Source organism: Musa acuminata, chromosome BXJ1-3 (assembly GCF_036884655.1).
Source record: "Musa acuminata AAA Group cultivar baxijiao chromosome BXJ1-3, Cavendish_Baxijiao_AAA, whole genome shotgun sequence".
Taxonomy (NCBI): domain Eukaryota; kingdom Viridiplantae; phylum Streptophyta; class Magnoliopsida; order Zingiberales; family Musaceae; genus Musa; species Musa acuminata.
This window is the reverse complement of record NC_088329.1, coordinates 7,127,671-7,147,604: the sequence shown is the minus strand read 5'-3', so window position 1 is coordinate 7,147,604 and position 19,934 is coordinate 7,127,671. Positions and strand designations below refer to the sequence as shown.

The 19,934-nt window shown below is 40.7% G+C and overlaps 4 protein-coding genes across 9 annotated transcripts in view; 2 read left to right on the top strand and 2 right to left on the bottom strand.

The window, feature by feature from the left end:
- The first annotated feature begins 67 nt into the window (after nt 1-67).
- On the top strand, nt 68-6,202 carry LOC135619657 (uncharacterized). Of its 6 annotated transcripts, none has more exons than XM_065121895.1 (10): nt 68-279; nt 1,690-1,794; nt 1,873-2,628; nt 2,719-2,802; nt 2,881-2,970; nt 3,069-3,236; nt 3,432-3,497; nt 4,291-4,356; nt 4,449-4,517; nt 5,548-6,202. In XM_065121895.1, the coding sequence occupies exons 3-10, from the start codon at nt 1,924-1,926 to the stop codon at nt 5,935-5,937; spliced, it is 1,638 nt and encodes a 545-aa protein (XP_064977967.1). In that variant the 5' UTR covers nt 68-279; nt 1,690-1,794; nt 1,873-1,923; the 3' UTR covers nt 5,938-6,202. The 6 variants fall into 6 exon arrangements, with proteins under 6 accessions (XP_064977967.1, XP_064977973.1, XP_064977987.1 ...); XM_065121901.1 differs by having other exon boundaries at nt 1,690-1,800; XM_065121908.1 differs by lacking the exon at nt 68-279 and adding an exon at nt 602-965.
- A 2,366-nt stretch (nt 6,203-8,568) lies between these two features.
- Nucleotides 8,569-11,120, bottom strand: LOC135619653 (pyruvate decarboxylase 1). Its single transcript, XM_065121869.1, has 6 exons — nt 10,520-11,120; nt 10,230-10,393; nt 9,404-10,054; nt 9,208-9,325; nt 8,929-9,117; nt 8,569-8,845 (listed from the first exon to the last, which is right to left on the bottom strand). Exons 1-6 carry the CDS (start codon nt 11,045-11,047, stop codon nt 8,675-8,677), a joined length of 1,821 nt encoding a protein of 606 aa, XP_064977941.1. The 5' UTR covers nt 11,048-11,120; the 3' UTR covers nt 8,569-8,674.
- Nucleotides 11,121-15,809: 4,689 nt separating this feature from the next.
- LOC135636055 (ethylene-responsive transcription factor ABI4-like) lies at nt 15,810-16,760 on the bottom strand. Its single transcript, XM_065147593.1, has one exon. The coding sequence runs from the start codon at nt 16,758-16,760 to the stop codon at nt 15,810-15,812; it is 951 nt and encodes a 316-aa protein (XP_065003665.1).
- A 1,879-nt stretch (nt 16,761-18,639) lies between these two features.
- Nucleotides 18,640-19,934, top strand: part of LOC135619650 (uncharacterized) — a 38,415-nt gene continuing 37,120 nt past the window's right edge. The window contains exon 1 of the mRNA XM_065121864.1: nt 18,640-18,798. Coding sequence (XP_064977936.1) covers nt 18,712-18,798 — 87 coding nt within the window. The 5' untranslated portion in view covers nt 18,640-18,711. The remainder of the gene's footprint in view (nt 18,799-19,934) is intronic.

The following is a 19,934-nucleotide window of genomic DNA, read 5'->3' as shown; positions in this document are numbered from 1 at the left end:
CTTATTCTTATCTGCGGTGACCGCATCAAAGATGTGGCTATAACTCTCGCTGCTCGTGTGTGTGAGACTCACACCGTCACCTCCGTTAAGCCTAACCCCGTTTACGCGCCCTCGTCTTCTCTTCTCTTGTTTTGTCTCGTCTTCCTTGACGCTTCCAAGCTTGCTTTTTCACTTACTTTTCCTTGCAATTTTTTGGCCTTCTCGATCACCAACCACCTCCACTCCTCTCGCTCGCCGCCGAACTGGCGTTAGGGCTGCCCGATTTCTCTCCCTCCCCAGGTGAATCACGTGGTCCCCCGATCGGCGCTGCTTCGATTTCTCCTCCTCTCTGTTTCCGTTTTGGGTCAATTCTTGGAGCAGTTCGATTACGGTTTCGTGTTTCTTTTCCGTTTTCACTTGGGATTAGCTGTGGATTTGTGGCCTTTGTTTCCTTTTTTCCGTGTGTGCGTCAAAATTTGGATCTTGAAGCATGTACTGGTGGGAATTTTGATCGGCCTCGTTCAATTTTGGTTTGGTTTGATTCAGCTTGTTACTCGGTGTTAGTGTCATCATTGGTTTCGAAACATTTCTCTGCTAAGGTTTTTCCTTTTTGACTCTTTAGATTAGGGATTAGGAAGAGTAGATGGTTGAAATCTTGATTTCCGGAATTTGTTGAGGTAATTCGAGGTCGACCAAACAAGAAAAGCATGTATTTATGACTGTTTCCATAAGAACAGTAGAGTCGAATTTGTATCATGTGGCTCAACTGAGAATAAAGGGGTCAGCACGTCGGCCTTCTGCGTCATTCATCTCATCTTCCAGTAATTATGAGTCAGGAAGATGAAGTGGGAAGTATTTAAATGGAAAACTGCAAGAAACTGATGGCCGATGGTGGCATTGAGAAAAGGGATGAGGCAAGAAGTGATCATCTTCGCCTCAATACTAAAGATCAATTATCTGCAAAGGCTTTCTCAAAGGAAGAAAAGGTAGGTTTTGATCTAATAAGTTGGAAGCAGTCAGAAGTAGGTGAAACATGGTGGATTACTTTGGTGAAAGTTCTCTAGTTAGCTGAATCGACAGTTATCACTTTGTAGAACTGAGTTTAACACACAAGCTTGAGCTCTTTTGGATGCCCAATAACTTGTACGACTAATATGCCAATAATTTAATGGTTATTTCTTTTCTACTCTGTTAGAGTTATACAGCAGAAAATAATACTGTAGAAGGCTTCATAGTGTTGAGTCTAACACCAAATTTTATTTATTTTTTTTCAAGACATTTTATAGCTTGAACACTGAGCACTACTAGGAAGATTTTCATTACATGTGTGTTTGCCTTAATTATCCTTTCCAACTGCAGTCATCATTTATCTGACATCTGTTTTCTCTAAATCAACAGAGAAGAACACTATAAAAGCCAGCAAGTTTATTTTCTCATAACTGTTGAAAATACAGCAATATGCTAGTAATTTGTAGGGTAGTAGCTAGTAATTAGTTTGCTAAGTAATGTATGCTATAATGGCCTATATTTTCTTTTGGAGCTGAATAAATGGGCCCATATGATCATTTTGTCCTGCCTATCAAATCATATTTATAGTGATTGTCCAAAAACTATCACCAATTAGTGCTGATTTTTCTTTGTGAAATTATTATGACTTCCTGTTTCTATTATGATCTGAACAAATTTATCTGTGTTTTTCGGTAACAACAGGAAATTAACAGCTGCAGTATGTTACTATACATTAGATCATGAAAAGCCGTTTCTATTCAAGATTTCAGTACTCAGAACTGCAATCTAGTTCTCAAACAATAAAAGGTTCAAGTGCGTAAATCAGTATAGCTTTGTTCAAGCCAGGTTCTTTGTGATGTAATTGTTGAAATATTCTTTTATCAGAAGCTTGGAGAAAAGAGTGAATATCGATAGTCTCTGCTCCAAGAAGTCATAATGGATGACTTGATTGATTCTTTCATGTCATCTCCAGCATGGTCAGACAGAAATGCCTCTTCAAAGGCATCATGGAATGGCACAAGTGTATCTCATACAAATGGCTTACTTGCTGATTCTACAGAACCATATGGAGAAGCAAAAAACCCATCTGTTTGCATGGTGCCTTCAAGTAACATTATAGGCAATGCAGCTGCTGAAGATTTAAATGTGCATGGGCATGATGGGACTCCTTCCATGTTCATAGATGGGAGTGTGAATTATGGAATTCTTAAAGATTTGTATTCTGGTGAAAGATTATCTCACCAGAATTTACATAATCAAACCTCGAATTCAATCTCCATAAATAATGGGACCCGAGTTAGAACTTTCCCGTTACTGGGGGTCACTGGTAGTAACCAAACATCTGCATCATTTGAATCAGCATTGCCACGTGGCACACTGGCCATATCCAGTTCAATCGAGAGCAACAGTAGTGAACTATCTGCTTTTCCACAATCTTTTGGAGATGCCCATTCAATTAACTCAGTTCCGACAATATGGCCTTCATCATACTCAAGTGTCTCTTCTTTTGTGGGGCATGGAAACTCACCAGCTTTTGGTTATCAAGGAAACGAAAACAATGATTATGTATTGGGAAAATTAAGTCTTGAGAATGGGAAATTTCATGTGGACAGATTACCTGCAGAATCTGTGCATGCTAAGGTGTATAGCCTTTTTCTTTAGTTGTACTTGGATTTTCTTTTAACTGATTGTGGATAATCAAGACCTACTAACAGATGAATGACTTTGCAGAATCAAAATGAAATACGTGACTTTTCTTCTTTCTCTGTGGGGCAACATATGAATTTGATTGCTGGTGCTTTGCTCCCACAAAAGGTGTTCAGAACTTGAGCCTTTTCGTTTCCTTCTGTTTAACATTTTGTATGAGTTGATTAAGCCAATGTAGAACTGCAGGAGCAAAATGGGTTGCATTCGCCCTCTTTTCCTTCAGGATCATGTATGATGGCAGTAAATAAAATGGCAGGAATACAGACTCCTCAGCAGGTTATTTGCTCAATCCTTTTTTGCAAATTTTTGTCCATCGACATAATTAGTATATCATGCTATTTTTTGTTGATGCCTATGTCTGTTGCACAATTCAGCTATCACCATCATCTGAAAGGCATACTGCTAGCCATCAGATAAACAATACTTCCAGTACGCCGTCACTAGCTGTTTCAGCTAATGCCAGTGGTTGCAATGGAACTGCCAAGCCACGTGCAAGAGCACGACGAGGCCAAGCCACTGATCCTCATAGCATCGCAGAACGAGTGAGTATGCGTTATATTGTCATGTCTTACTGTGGAGTACTTGGTCAGCCTATGAAATTTACTTATGTTTTTTACCTTGTTTTTTTCATGGTTTACTTCTTGACTCGAATATTTTTTCGTCAGTTTATTTTTTGTTGCATGATATGGTTCCCTAGGACAATTTTTTCATCTGTGGGTATCAACTATTTGGTGCAGCTACGGAGAGAAAAAATTGCAGAAAGGATGAAGAATTTACAAGAGCTTGTCCCTAGTTCCAATAAGGTACTGTTGATTATCATTTCTTCCATTTAAAATTTTAACTTGTGTCGTTGATTCATTTTTTATTGCAACTAAAAATGAGAGAAATGTCTGGCTAAAATTATTTGGTGCCACATATATCTTTACTGCAATAATAAGACTTTGATGTAGGGCTAGATACAGTAGGTCTACCAATTAGAATATGTTCGAGTCTAAGAATACAAAAGCACGTTGGACTGTACCTTAGTTAATATCTAAAATCAGTGCGCCAAATGACTTTGAGAATTTGGATCAAGCTCAATCATATGATAAATTTAAGTTGTAGTTCAATTGGAACTTGTATAAATTTATTCTCTGTAATACCTGTTCACTCTATGAAACCAGTGTTACAATATCATGCTACTGCCTGCAAAACCACTGATGTGCAAGCTACCATACCAGTAGTTTTTGAGGGTCTTTTCTGCTTCTGATTGATCACTGGTCAAATTACATATTTATGGATCCCAATAAGACACTCAGAATTTTGCTGATTTTCCATTTAGAAGGCATGGTTCTTCTTTGGCAAGTTGTGTACCTAGTGCAATTTTCTTTTGTTCATCATATTCTTGCTATGGCAAGCAGTGTGTCTTTGTCTAGTCCAGCATGCAATATCAATTGCAGTAGTGATAAAATTACAAGCTGTCTTCATATATTTCCATTTATCATGCAAAAATGCTCCTTTGTGGACTCAAATTTATGTAGGGTCAACAAATGCTCTTTATTCTACCCTTATCTGAAAAAGTGCTTATGGCTGAAGCATGCATTCTTCTTTGTGCAGACAGATAAGGCATCAATGCTTGATGAAATCATTGACTATGTAAAATTTCTGCAATTGCAAGTCAAGGTTTGCACATTTACAACACTTGGCACCATGTACAATTACCAAAATCTGATTTTTTTTCTTACTTTTTGTTTTCCGTAATATGATTATTGAAGGTTCTCAGCATGAGCCGGCTCGGTGCAACTGGAGCAGTTGTTCCTCTGCTGACAGATACTCAAACTGAGGTGCTCTTTCAATACTCTCTGTCTGAGCATCATGACATAACATTGCTGGTTTTCATTTTTTGGTATATATTATATCTTTTGCTTTGGTCTAATTAATGCTTCATTATCTTCTAAGCTATAGTAGTAAGATTTTAGCCATTTTTCATTTAGATCAAAGGCATAAGTAACATTGACTTATCTTTTTTTTCCTGAGCAGCTAGGAAGGAAAATTTGATCTGATTTCTGTTGTAAAACCAGATAGGTTGCCTGCGTGTATGTGTTGATGTGGTGGTTGGTTCCCTGCAAACAGCCATTAGAGCAATCTGTGATATACACATTTATCTTTGATGTTTCATCTAAGTTTGAGGATCTTGTACAGTAAGTTCGTATCTGCATGTTTAGTAGATTCTTCCATTCATATACAGTGGAGGTCAGTACAGTCTTCATATAGGTTAAATATATAAAAGATCATTTTATGCCATTAATTTAATAAAATCTGTCTGTGGTGATGTGTTGTGCGGTTAGTTGTCTTATTTACCGAAAAAGTGATCTTAATAGACCAAATGATGGCTTTTTTAACCCAGGTACACCTATGTCAAGTTTTTGAAAATTATTTGTATGCAGTTCAAGCATGCATATTGCCTCTCACACCCCAAATCAGGACATAATATGAGTAGTTTGGACTTTTTTTATGTTTTAAGTAGAATAAATAATATGAGAGTCAATCTAGCACCTGGTACACCGGGAATTCTTGTTCTTGAAAGGCTTCCAAGTCAATGTCAACATATTTTCTTGGTCTCTTGCAGCAACTACAAATATACAGCATATATGATATAAGAGTGGTGTTAAACTAGAGTAGTGCTCCTGGAACACCATTAGGAGATGCAATTGACTGCAATATGATACTCTTCTCTGAGTAGGGAAGGGTATAAATTTAAGCAGCTCATTTGGATCTGTTGCTTCTTATTCTCTCAGCTCCACATGCTTTCAGCAAAGTTCTAGGAATTGTAAGTGTTTATGCATTATTTTCATTCATTGCTCATTTCTACAGGTTTCTGGCAGTTTGCTTCTGTCATCATCGGCAGGGCAGGGAGGTTCTGATATATCCGAGTCAGAGGACAGCTTGGCCTTCGAGCAGGAAGTCGTAAAGCTTATGGAAACTAATGTTACCACTGCTATGCAGTACCTTCAAAACAAAGGGCTCTGCCTCATGCCCATCGCTCTTGCCACCGCAATCTCAAATCAGAAAGGCTTCTCCACTGCTATACCACCCGACCGAAGAAAACCTATAATGAGCCATGGAATGGCACCGCTGAGCCACAGTTCCATGGACAGGAATTGCAACAAAAACGATGTCACTGGCTGCAATGGAACCATTGTTAAACAAGAAGCTCGCGAATCAAATGACAAAACAAGACAGTTGGATCACGAGGCGAAGTAGCTAGCTCACATGGCCTGTTATTCCCCTTTATTTTCATCTGATTAATTTGCTAGTAGATATTTTAGTTTGATAATGGAAGTGTTTTTGGTTGTCTGAGACACTGATGTATAGGCTTCCCTGTTGAGGCTGTCGACTGGAGAAATATTAGCACACCATGCACGTAAAAGTTTAGTCATACATGTTTTTGTGTGTAAAGCAGCCAAAATTTGCTTGTATTGACCAGATTTATTTCTTGAGCAGGTAAAAAGGTAAGCTTAAGAAACAATGCAGTTGTTTCAGCTCCTATTAGTGCTTCTTCCAAACCAACCACAAGGTTGGGTGTGGAACAGTGTGTTCTTCTTCTTTGCAAGTGAATCTGTGATTTATCTAATACTTTGTTTTGGGTAATTCTGCACTTGAGTCCATGATGTCTTCACAAGTTTCAACAGATGCTGTTTGGTTGAACCGGGAACCGACCCGATAAAAGCCTTGCGTCGATCATTTAGCATCTTTAATTAATTAAAAATATATAAATAAATATTAAATAATTAATATTATATATAGTAAAAAATATTAAACTATTAAAATTATTTTTTGAAAAATTACATAAAAATGATAATAATTTATTTCTTGTGTCAACTCTAATTTCATGATTGACATGAATTTCATCTCAAATAAACAGTATTTAAAAAAAATTATATTTATATTAACAGTGTTTAAATAATTTTTCATTATATTACAAAACTGGATTGCAGGCTATTAAAAAACAATTGGTTCATTCCGATTTTTCGACACATCCGAATCAATAATTTAGTCACACCGGATAATAGTCTGATTCTTGATTTTTCTAACTATAACTACGATTTTGATTTGGTTAACTCGTTCGTCGACAGACTTCAAGTGATGCAATACCAATGCATTACATGCAACAAGGCTGCAATACCAATACATAAGGATTTACCTTCATCTTTTTTTGTTCTCATGACATGTTAGGAGTGTCACAAAAGCAGAGTTTCAAGTTTTGAATAGACTGGCATTGGTGTGATCAACATGTTGTGATTAATGAGAATGTGATGGGTACTAATCAATTAGAGGTGGGTCTAATTCAAATAGCATTTGATGTGAAAACTCATGTATGTGCATAGTGGTCCGATTAAAGATTAAGAATTCGAATATAATCTTACCACTAAATACATAAAAATTAAAAAAAAATTATTTTCTTGACTCAAATCCTATTTTTTCAAATCATAAAGCCACAACTTAGAAACAATGATATTGTATTCTTCTTTTCTTTTATTTCTTTTATTTCTTTTACTATCTTTTTCCTTCCAGTAAATGTTAATGGTTTGTCCTTTTTCTCCCCCTTCTTGCATCTTTTTTTTTCAGCTTTTAATTTTGTGTTTTTTACCTCTATTTTTTTTAATAATATTAAGGATTCCTTCCCCAAAGAAAGAAAAAAGATCTCTTGAAGGATGTATTAGATATAAAAGAAATTAACAATACATATATATATATATATATATATATATATAACTTGAAATTGAAATTTTGACCTATTAAACTATATTTGGTTGACTATAGTCATAAAACTTATCTGTTGCACCTCTGACTACATACAGAAAATATCCTCTTCAAATAAACGACAAAACCAATACCTACTAGACTTCAAAAGTTAGAAAAGTAAAATAAAAAAGATAGAAAGATACTGCTAAGAAGAAATCCTTTAGAAGCTGTGGGCAGGAGAACCCACTGATGCAAAGGGGAAAGAAAAAGCAAAGTTGGATGCATGAATCTCTTTATCTTGGTGGGTAGGAAGTGACTTTCACAAAGGAGGGGCTCTACAAAAAAGGCTGCATGTTTTTTTGTCTTCCATCTCCAATTATCCCCATCTAAGAAAAGAACAATATGAGAGGGAGAGATTCCAGTTAGAAGTCCAAAGTTAATTGATGGAAAAAAGATGCAAAAAATTCTGATCCTCCCAGAGGTTCAATCAATAAATTACTTCCAATCAATAAAGAGGTTTCCTCTCCAACTTCATCCATGTTTCTCTCTTCTGTTTTTGTTCCATACCACATATTACATGCAATTGTTGACATCTCACTAAACATGGCAACTGTTGCTTCATTTTTTATGACTTCTACAAATACACTGCTCAATCAATTCACATACCTTGATGGCTAACATCTTCTCAATATATTAAACATGATGACAACAGCTGTGATGTATATATATCTCTTTCTAGAGAAGAAATTAGAAAACCTTGAGGGAAATAAAGAAGCAAGCTTGTGGGATAAAAGAGCTCTGAGCAGAAAACACTTGAGATACAAAGACAAATCATCATGGCATAGTAAGTGCACACTGAACAGCCAAAAACCAAGGTTTCAACACAAAAGCTTACAGACAAGAATCAAAAGATTCACATTGAACCAAGACACAGAGAGCTGCAAATGTCTGGAAGTTCACTTGTTAGGTTGATTTTAAAGCACAAGATCAAACATAATAATATTTCAGTCACCCACACAGTTGCGAAACAATACCACCAGATCCAGCACCAAACTAAGTTTGATGCTCTCAAGGTTGAAGTTTCATCAAGAAAGAAAGCATCTCTGTCAACCGAAGAACCAAAACCACGTCACCATCGACATGTCGATAAGATGAAAGATCGGTATTCGCAATAGTGTTATTAAAAGAGAAACTATCTCAGTAACTAAAGGGACTGTCAAAAGTAGCTACATTATTCAGACTATTTCACATAAGATCACTGAGGGTTTGGTGGCCTGCTGTTGGCAGCTGAAACCCTGGAGCCCCACTCGAGAAGCTCTTTGCTGGTATCATCCTTGTGCACTATCACCTCTATGAAACACAGGCAATCCTTCTTCGGTCCCATCACATTCTCAATTGCCTCCTTCAGCTCCTCCTCGCATGTTACCTGCATATATATAAACCACAGGTTACACTCAAACCCAAAACTGGTGCAATTGCAGAGTGATTCTACGAGGAGACTCTGCTCGCCTTTGTGGTCCAGCAATTGCCCTCGCCATTGTGGATGGCATCCACAAAACCAGTGTAGTTCCAGTTCTTGATGACATTGTAAGGACCGTCATGGATCTCAACCTCAATGGTGTACCCACCATTGTTTATAAGGAAAATGATGCTGTTCTGGCCGCTCCTCAGCATCGTCGACACATCCTGGGCCGTGACCTTAAGCACACGGAGAGACATGAATCAGAATCCCAGAGCTCAATCATAATCTTAGATGTGATCCTCAGTCAATTGATTTAAAGGTGATACCTGGAAGCTACCATCGCCAATGCAAGCGATCACACGCTTATCTTTTGCGGCCTGAGCATATCCCAGAGTCGCCCCGACGGACCAACCGATCGATCCATACTGCATTTGGAACTCATATCTACAAATGGAAGAAGAGCTTAATTGTCAGCAACCACCACAAGAACATAGAATTGGGCAAACATTTCCCTGAACCTACCCACAGCCATCCGGCAGTTTCAGCTTCTGGCAGTTGAACCACGAGTCCCCTGTCTCGGCGATCACCGCGGTCTTCTCCGACAGCATCTTCTGAATGTGCTTGAAGAGCACATTGACCCTCAAAGGCTCCTTGGGTTGGCACTCTAATGGCTGCCCCTCAGGTACAAAGATCCTGCGGTAGTTCTCGTATGCAGTTGTGTTCATCTTGAGCCTTTTCGCGAGCGCCTGGAGGAAGTCTTTCATGAGAATGCACCCAAACGCCGGCCCATTTGCGACCACCACCCGCTCAGGCTGGACGACGATGGCCTTCTCTTTTTTGAGGAGGAGGGAGTAGCCGACCGAGCTGTAGTCGTTGAAGATTGGGCCCGCAAAGAGGTAGGCGTCGGCCGACTCCACAATCTCAGCACAGAAGGCGGTGCTCACGGCGCCCCAGTAGGTGCCGATGAACCTAGGGTGGTGCTCCGGCACGAGACCCTTGGCCGACGGCATCACGGCGATGGGATAGCCGCAGGCGTCAGCGAGTTCCACGAAGGCCTTCCCGGCCTTGGCGACCCGGATTTTGGGGCCGCCCACCAAGACCGGCTTCACGGCCTTGTTCAAGAACTGTGCCGTGGCCTCGACCGCAGCCTCCATACCCATCTGATTGCTTATTCTAACAGTCGCAACCATCAACACTCATCAGGAATGCTTGTCACAGCTACCAGGAAACCCTACTAAGTTCCCTAAAACCTAATATTTATTCCATTGCAAACATAACGGAGGGAAATGGCAGGACGATTTATCATCTGGAACAACAAAAGAAAAAAGAGCGTTGATGAGATGCTCACCTGGGGGAGAGGAAGAACGGCACGGGTTCACGACTGAAGGTGGGATGAGGAATGCCGGGGAGATTGCAGCCGATACTGATATAGACGGGCTTGCTCTCCTTGAGAGCGGTGGAGATCGCAGTATCAATGAGCTCGTGAGCGTCCTCCAGGTTGTTCACCACCGCCTACGTTCAGAACATATAGATCGAATGAGTTGCAAGATTCAAACTTTCTAGCCCTAAACGAGCAAAAGATCGGATTTTTCTGCCCCCCTCAAGAAAAAGGCGATTGGGTTTCGGAAAGATGAATACCTGGAAGCAGGTGACGGTCTGGAAGCACCGGAGCTCCTGGCTGAAGTCCGAGAGGCCGATGGTGTGGTGGAGGATGCGGTTCGTGCCGTAGTCGTTGGAGTTAGGCCCTCCTACGATGCAGATAACCGGGAGGTTCTCGCTGTACGCGCCGGCGATGGCGTTGAGCACACTGAGCCCGCCGACAGTGAAGGTCACGACGCAGGCGCCGACCCCGCGGGCGCGGGCGTAGCCGTCAGCGGCGTACCCGGCGTTGAGTTCGTTACAGCATCCCACGAGGCGGAGTCCCGGCTCGGCGATGAGGTGATCGAGGAGGGTGAGGTTGAAGTCGCCGGGCACGGAGAAGACGTCGAGGGCACCCACCTGGACGAGGCGGCGGGCGATGTGGCGCCCGAGTGTGGCATCCGCGGGCCCCGCCGTGGTCGGTGCGGCGGGCGCGACAGGGCAGCAGGGTTTCGCCGGCGGGCAGCCCACGACGCCGTTGGCCGTCGTCTCCGCCGCCGCATCAACCGATCCGATCTTAGTATCCATCACCGATTGTATGGCAAGTGTGTGGAATTCTCTCTCTGTAATTCCAAGAACTAATTTTTGTGTCTCTGCTTCCTTGACGTGTCTTCGAGCATTTATACGAGGAAAAAAAAAGGCGATTTTGATCTAATTTCTTCGAACCCGTCACACCGACCGGACTTCTGATCGCTCTATATGGCTGGCCCCATCATGGGCCCCAAAGTGTTGCCGAGGAAGGTACAAAGTTGGGTAGTCGAAAGGGTTCAGCTCGCGGAATAACGAAACCGTTGGTGGTGTGTGGGGAAACGTGGTGCCACCGGCGGAGTTCACGTGACCACCGCACGGAGCCGTCCGATCGGTGAACGACTCGGTCGGGGCGGTGACGATACCCTCCCACTACAACCGGATCGACGATTCGTGCGAGGGTGATTGATGGCCGGTCATCCTCTGATGAGAGCGATGGCGAGTGCGTGGAAGCGACGGGACAGGCGGTGGGCAGAAACCATGCACGAATTCCATGCAGTGGTTTTGGGGACGAAGCCTGGATTGTACGAGAAGGTGGTGGTGGCTGCCATAAGATACGTGTTGCAATCATATCTCATTGGATTTTGCATCGGAGTTCAAAAGTCCATTAGCACATCATTGGGTTCAAAGAACTCTTAACACTGAGTTCTTAGGGATAAATAGATCAATTCACCGTTATATTGATCAGTGTTGTATCTACGAGAGGGGTTGATTCTTCTTTTACCATTTTGCTAAATCACATTGAATTCTTCTTCGAGAAAATCTTTAGAAAAATTCTTCCTCTTAACATCTATAAATAGAAAAAGCAGAGCTTCCATGCAATAAACTTCTTTCGTAATCTATATCTTCTATCCTTTTTCAATATGGTATCATAACTACGATCTTCAGGAAGACAGTGATATCTCCAAGACCATCATCGACTATATCAACGCAACTATGTCAAAGGGAGATCGTATATCGTTGAATTCTTGCATATCTCTAGGAGATGGTGAATGAGGTCAAGCGCCCTCCTTTCTAGCGGTGATCCATAGAGTAGGACTATGATGACACTTCTCAAAACTCCAGACCTGCTCTGAGGTGGAGAGGGGGAGGAGAATATGAGAGACAAGCAAAAACTCTAGCTTATGAACCACTGAATGTCCTATTTATAGAGGTCCCTATCAACTCAACCTTAATGAATTCTTCCATATTGAGTATTGGATCTTCATTCAACTACCAAACTCTCTTAGATTAGTGAATCTCTATCCAATAATCTCTCATGAACTTTTATTATATCTCGTCCATGAAATCCAATAATTCAGTGGCTTATTGGATATTCAATAAGATAGAGGCTTCGACGGATATCTCATATCCGAACCTCTACTTATCACAATGCCTACCATATGTGTGTGTAACCCTCTAGGCCCAATATCGAGCTAGTCATGAGTCATTCTTATCATAACTCCTTTTGGCTCAATAAATTATTATCTCTATAATAATTCACTCGACTCATCGATTGCGAACGTACTAGGTCACTACGTCGCAGTCCCTAGACGATATAGGGGAATCAAATCCATTGGACCTATATGTCCACAATTAACATATACATATAGTCTCTCATCTATCTAATATCCCAAAGACCGTATACTGAACATGATGCTGTCATACTTATACGGTTTCTACTCGAGTCTTGCTCTAATCGAATTCTCCCGGAGAACTCTTTCTCTCTCAATCCGAATGATCATGGCTAGGAATTTGTTTAAGCAAGAACACATGTGACATTCCTCTCTAGACACTGAGAATGTATGATCCTCTATCGACACTCAATAGCCCTCGTAAGGTTGATTACTACTCCCGAAGACTGGTTGTACTATATCTGAGACATCCAAACCTATATCCGGTATCAAATAGTGGAGCACTCATACAAGACATCCTTGGTATCTCAAGTCTAAGGACTAGATATACCACTTGGACTACGGAATCGTTGTTTGACAATAAGACATCATCAACCATCCAGCATTCCGTAAGCGGATCAATCAGTGAACTCATTCTCCAATAAGCACATGTATTGTATCCCTAGTGTCCTCACACGAGCAGCTATGAGACCAAATATATTCATCATATGGACGGGTATATAATATACCAGTCTGTTCGGTTATCTCGATGTCTCACTCGAGTAACATATGATCGGGATTATTTATGATCTGTGTTTAAAGACGAATCAGTCTCACTATCATGATCTCATCACGATCCGATTCTCATTACACAGATCTAAGGACATCACAATATATATATATATATATACATATATATATATATGTATATATGTATATATGTATATATGTATATATGTATATACATATATACATATATACATATATATGTATATATGTATATACATATATACTTATATGTATATATGTATATATGTATATACATATATATGTATATATGTATATATATACATATATACATATATATGTATATATATGTATATATATATACATGTATATGTATATATATATACATGTATATGTATATGAAATAATCAATATAAAGTGATAAAATGCCAAAATATAATAAGAAAAATGACTACATGTCAAGCCACACATGTCATCACTCACATGATTGGCTTGTTGAGCACCTATAACTAGCAGAAGTGAACCAACTTCCCCATCGGACCCGCTTCCTCATTCGCCAGTCTGATCTCCACTCGACCGGTCTTTACCGGCATAAACGTGGCCCCATTAAGAGCACTGAGTTCTTCTTCACTAGTTGTGACACCTCCGATGGCTTCCCGAGCACCACTCGCTCAGACGAGTGGTAGAACCTGACGCCGACCTAGTAAGTACTAGGCGATGGCGGCCAAGCACTACCGTGTGGCTCGCCACCATGTCGAGCGACTCCTTGGTCGCCCAATGGAAAGAACTGGTGGGTGACAATTGTGGGCTCCCCTTACCTCGTCAGTTACCGCGATTGGACCCTCTTCGTCGACTACGATTTCTTCACCTCCTTGCTATAGATTTCTCCACCTAATTGCTGCAGATTTCTCCTCCTCCAACATTCATTAAATAGTTCGCAGATCGATTCTCGCTTAAAGATCTAGGATCCTTGAACTACTTTCTAAGCGTCGAAGTTACATTATATCTTCCGGTCTCTTTCTCTCACAAAGAAAGTACATTTAAGATTTATTATAAAAAACAAACATGTAGGACGCAAATGCGGTTACAACTCCTCTCTCTACTAGTGGCTCTCTCAAATTATCTGATGGAAGTCCTAATGCGGAGCCCACTCAATACCGACAAGTCGTTGGCTCCTTACAGTATTTAGCTCTCACCCGTCCAGACATCTCCTTTGCAGTCAACAAATTATCACAATTTATGCAGAGGTCATCTACTATGCACTGGTCTGTAGTCAAACGATATCTTAAGGAGACCCTCAATCATGGTCTCTTTCTTCATAAACTCTCACCACTTCATCTTCATGCCTTTGCTGATGCCGATTGGGCAGACAACTTTGATGATCGAACATCCACATCGGGGTATATTATTTTCCTTGGTGTCAATCCAATCAGTTGGAATTCTAAGAAACAAAAGACAATTACTTAGTCTACAACTAAAGCTGAAAATCGTGCCATCGCCAGTAGAACTAAATTGCGTCACAAATCCACTCAAGGAACTCAACATTGATTCATCTCCTATAATATATTGTGATAATGTTGGAGCTACCTATATGTACGCTAATCCGATGTTTCACTCCCGGATGAAACATATTGTTATCGACTTCCACTTTATGCGAGATTAAGTTGTCCAAGATTGATATTGCATCGATCCAAGATTGGTATCCGAGCATATATCTTCTATCCTCTTTCAACATGATAAATTTTATCATAAAATGACCAGCTAGACTAAATTACCACCGAGCAAGCAGAATTATACATTACTCGTGGCAAGAAGGAGGGGGAAGCCCTAGCCTCGCCAGATACACCTACAAGAATTGGAGAGGGTTGCGCGAACACACTGACTGAGGTGAGGGAAGGTTTCAATCTGATCACGAGGTTGGAAACTTACGGAAGAAGTGGAGGCCGATCAAAGAACTCAGAGGAAAGGTCTTGCTGATGCAAAGAAATGTCTGTGTTACATATAGTAAAAGCTTGATTTGCAGCAGTGGAGATCTTACTATAAGACTCAACTACATATATACTACAAGACCACTATACAGGTAATTAAATTCCTATAATTTATTTGCAGAAACAGCAATTTAGTTTCTTACCATCTTCTACTGTGCACACATTGACATAAACCATGTTTATTGTGTGATTGCTCTCTCTTTCCAATTTCACCTCCTTCCATCTGCATAAATAGAGCCACAGTAATAATGCACAAAGCTATTGAAGAACTCCATCTTCTTGTTATTCCTGCTACGTTACTCGATACTGATGCAGCATAAAGAATCAAAGAATGAAGCATCCTTCATTGGATATGAAAACAATTTGGAAGAATAGATGCATGAACATAACAAAGATAAAAGATCAACAATCAACGAAGTATATACATAATAGCTTACCCATGTGTTGCATGTTTCTCCATACATGCAGCAGTCCTTTCTTCTTTATTGGTCCTTCATTCATCACAAAACCCTAGCTTGGATGTCCTTGTGCCGTACTACCATAAGGCAACAGGATTCTTTAAAGAATCTAAGAAACACAACGATACTAAATCGAAGAATCTTTCACTGTTGGAATCAAACCATGCATGCTGAAGTAATCCCTAATTCCTCCAACTCATATGTCAAAGAAGAATGGGTCGGTGTCATCCCACAGGCACGAAGCCTCGACATCGTAGTCGTCGTAACCCCACAACGGGGAGGACACAAGCGGCGCGGAGCCTGAGCTCTCCGTCGTCATCACCGGCGGGCAGGAGAGTGAGAAGCTCGATGTAATTGACCCGGCGAAAGAGTTGATCTCCTTGAAGGCCGTCGGATCGCTGAAGCTGGGATGGATAGGGCCCGACATCATGGCTGGCTCCGACGCGGCCGCCACTGCTTCGACCTCCACACTTGGCGGCTTCACTACGGGCTCCGGGGCCACGATCGGGCTGTTCGTCATGTCGGCGTGAAGGAACAGCGGCGGGTAGGTGTAAGAAGTGGGGATGTTGGGGTGTGGAAGTATGGGGAAGTGGATGGTGGAGGGGCGAGGGAGTATCGGCCGGAGAGTTGTGGTGGAAGACGAGGAGGGAGTAGTTACGGTGGCGTTTAAGTGGTGGCCGGCTGTGGCAGTGGAGGGTCTTTGGAGGTTAAGCTGCGCTCGTGGGCCGTAGAGGACGAGCGCCGCCCGGTCGTAGGCCTTGGCGGCGTCCTCAGCAGTGGAGAATGTCCCCAGCCACTTGCGGGTCCGCTTCCTTGGCTCTCGAATCTCCGCTACCCACTTTCCCCAGCTCCGCTGCCGCACTCCACGGTACCTGAACTTCCGGTTCTCCGGCCCACCCTTTCCCTTCCCCTTCCTGCCAGAACTAGCGGTGGGACCATCCCCACCGGCGGCCGCCTCAGAGATCGTGTTGGTGCTGGTAGCACTTGAGATACATTGAAAAGCGAGCTGGTACTGTTCTATTGGAGAACTGAGCTTATGATCCATCGGCGGGAAGTAGTCTGCGCCTTTGTGTGGGGAACGAAGAGCTTCGGGGATGGGAGAAGAGCGCAGAGGGATTCCCTCGAGCTTGCCCTCTTTGGGCGGCATGGGCGGTGGTCATATGCAGAAGCAGCATTAATATATTGTGTGGTACCAAAAGAGACGAAAAAGTCTGCGCCTGTGGACTGTGATGGCTCCGTCTATACTTGCTGCATGGCTAAGCGCTCGCATGCACGAGAGAGAGACAGAGAGAGACGCTGGTCGTGCGAAGGTGGCATGATGCCATTTGGTGGAATGGAAGAGAGAAGGCCGATCTGGGTGGCGGCATTGGGACAAGCGAGATTCCCTTTCTCGAGAAGAGACATGCTGTGGTTTGCTGCTGGCGGCCATTTTCGAACACCTTGAGGGTGTGCTTTGTACTCACTCTTCCGATTCGGCTGCCTCCATTGTTCAGCATTCATTCTGCGATTTCTCCTCGCCACTTCGCAGATTGGTATGGCTTTATGAGCTTGATGGCATTGGATATATATATATATATATCGGGCAATCGGCTTAGGTCAAAATGGTTTAGTCTAACGAATCAATTTAGATCAATAAATTCTCTCTTTCCTCCTCATCTCCCTCTACTTTTCTCCTCCTCCTCCCCCTACCTATTGGCTTCTCCCTCCTCCTCACCCATTTAGCTTCCTCTTCCTTCTCCTCCCACTCCATCTCCCTTATACTCCGCCTCTATCTTCTCCTCTCACTTCACCTCCACCGCTACCGTCTCTTTCTTTTCCCACTCCATCGCCTCATCCCCCTCCTCTTCCACATTATTGGCTTCCTCTTCCTTGGCTTCTTCCTCCTCTCACTCCACCTCCTTCCATTTCACCTGCACCTCTACTGCTTCCTCCCCTTCTCTCTCCTTTTCCTCCTCCTTTGTCTTATACTCCTCGGCCCCCTCTTTTCCCTTCTCCTCCTTCGTTTGCTCCCATCATATATTAATTAAAAAATAAAAATATCACGCTGAAATTATACTTGATTATAATATTATACTGATCCACAAAATTTATTAATAATATATTAATTTTTATATAAATTTATTCTGAATTTATTATAATATAAAATTTATAGTGTTTGTTAGAACATTCTAATAGAATTCTCAAAATTTTGATAATTGATTATCTTAAAATCATCTTCAAAATAAAAAATATTAATTTTAAAATAAGCTAGGTGATCGAACCCAATTTAATTGAATTTGGAGTGTGACTAGGACAATTAGGAAATAGAAAATATGAAAGATAAGATTTTGTGATTAGTTTTATAATGAATTTAGAATTATTTTTATATAAAAATTAATATTTTTTAATATGTTCTGAGTATAGCTCGAGGGTAATTAAAGTTTAGCATTTTTTGGATAATTTATAATAAATTTTATATAAAATTAATATATTTTTAAGGATCACTCAAGTTTTTTAGTTTTATGATGAATTTAAGATAATTTTATATAAAATTAATATTTTTTTAAGGACAACTTAATTTCTCCTAGAATAATATATATTTTTTTAAATAATTTTATATATTATATATAAATTAATATATATTTTTAATATGTTATATGAATAAGTATAATTATATATACTTATATGAATAAGTATAATTTATATATTATATATAAATAAATATATATTTTTAATATATTTCTAATTTCCGAACGGGAACAACATACGGCCAACAACGCCTTAAATTGTCCCCTCTATTCACTTCACTTTCTTCTGTTTACTACATTGAACGCTTTAAACATGGAGAAGTGTTTGTTTAATTGGCAATATATTGAATACGATTTGTAGCAAATGTCGTTAAAAAGTTTGGTCAACGCGTTGACTGTTGGTTCGGATCCGAGTTAGGTCGGGTCGGGTTCGGGTCGAATATGTACGACTATCCAACGCCGACCCGACCGTCGACCGCTGTTACGGTTCTTCTGCGCTCGGGTGACGATCTACCCGTTATTTCAAGATCTCTTGTTCGTCGCCCTGTTCTGTTTGGCTGCTCGGAAGTCGTCGGGGGAAGGGAATCGCCGATGGCGTCTTCCAGCAATGCGAAGCACAAAAGAATCGCGGAAGAGGAGGAGGAGGAGGAGGAGGAGGAAGAAGAAACGCTAGAGGAGGTATATTGCTTCCCGTCTCGTCCTTCGAAGATATTCTTTCTCTTTAGATCTCGCGATATCAAGAAAATTGCTTCAACCCTGAAATTTGTGCTCCATCTTTTGGATTTGCGAAGTCTTTCTTCCTCATATTGCTCGATCTTTCGTTTGTTCGGTTAAAGATTCGGTTTTCGTCTGATTCTTGACGGCTGATTTGTGTTGTTTAAATTAGCTGGAGGATCCGAAATTGTTCTTAGAAATCAAAGATTCGTAACTGTGTCGAGAAGGATCATATCGAATCCTATTATTTACTAATTGATCGTTCTTGGAATCTTCCGAAAATGGTGGTGATAATTGGACTTGATATGATGCTTCTTGACAAACTATTAGATCTTATTTTGTGTAGGTAGGAATGTCAACTTTTTCTCAATTGTATCGAGAGACTATCTATTTTCTTGCTGTTGGTGGTGGGGTTGAGATAGTTCCAATTTGGATCTCTTGATGATCTGTATTGGCAAGAACCATGTTTGTGGCATAGGGATTGAAGTATTCTGTTCTTTCTTTGCAATTTTCTTGCAGTCATGCTGTTTTGATTAATCTTTCGATAAATCGTCTCTTAATGATCGCTTAACTTTTTTTTTTTTTTTTGTAATATAGAGATTACATGTCCCTTTTATCATCCACATGATCCAGCGCATAAGTTGTAAAGTTCGGTTAGTTTTTTAAGTGGACCAAATTTTCAGTTACATATCTTTAGTAGAGATTGATAGTTTGAGAATGGATTGCAAGTCAGTTTAGGGCTCATTTTGAGTTCCTCTGTTTTGATTATCCTGAAATAAAATACTTCTTGCAGTTCATTTTGTTCTTATCTTTCACATTCTCCCCCTTTTTTCAAAAGTTGATTGATAAATTACATGGAAGGCTTCTGCGCCAAGATTTCAATATGTTGGTCATGCCTTTTTTTTTTGTCAAAACAACACACGTCATAAATGCTTATCCACTGAGCCAATGGCTTAATTAGATCTTCGTTCGTTTCTTTTTATTACAGAAAATTAGTCAAAATAGTTGATTATATTCATAAAGGAACATTTAATGTCTTTTGTAAAACTGCTGTTGGCAACATAAAATATGTAGCCTTTTAAAAAGAAGGTTAATCAGAA

What these genes read in the sequence shown, in the direction of transcription:
- LOC135619657 (XM_065121915.1), top strand. Translation starts at nt 1,924, where the DNA reads ATGGATGACTTGATTGATTCTTTCATGTCATCTCCAGCATGGTCAGAC. An exon ending in CTCATAGCATCGCAGAACGA is followed by an intron (nt 3,237 to 3,431) that starts GTGAGTATGCGT and finishes TATTTGGTGCAG; the next exon opens with CTACGGAGAGAAAAAATTGC. An exon ending in TTCTGCAATTGCAAGTCAAG is followed by an intron (nt 4,357 to 4,448) that starts GTTTGCACATTT and finishes TGATTATTGAAG; the next exon opens with GTTCTCAGCATGAGCCGGCT.
- LOC135619653 (XM_065121869.1), bottom strand. Translation starts at nt 11,047, where the DNA reads ATGGATACTAAGATCGGATCGGTTGATGCGGCGGCGGAGACGACGGCC. An exon ending in AGACCGTCACCTGCTTCCAG is followed by an intron (nt 10,394 to 10,519) that starts GTATTCATCTTT and finishes TTCTGAACGTAG; the next exon opens with GCGGTGGTGAACAACCTGGA. An exon ending in TTGGCGATGGTAGCTTCCAG is followed by an intron (nt 9,118 to 9,207) that starts GTATCACCTTTA and finishes CGTGTGCTTAAG; the next exon opens with GTCACGGCCCAGGATGTGTC.
- LOC135636055 (XM_065147593.1), bottom strand. Translation starts at nt 16,760, where the DNA reads ATGCCGCCCAAAGAGGGCAAGCTCGAGGGAATCCCTCTGCGCTCTTCT.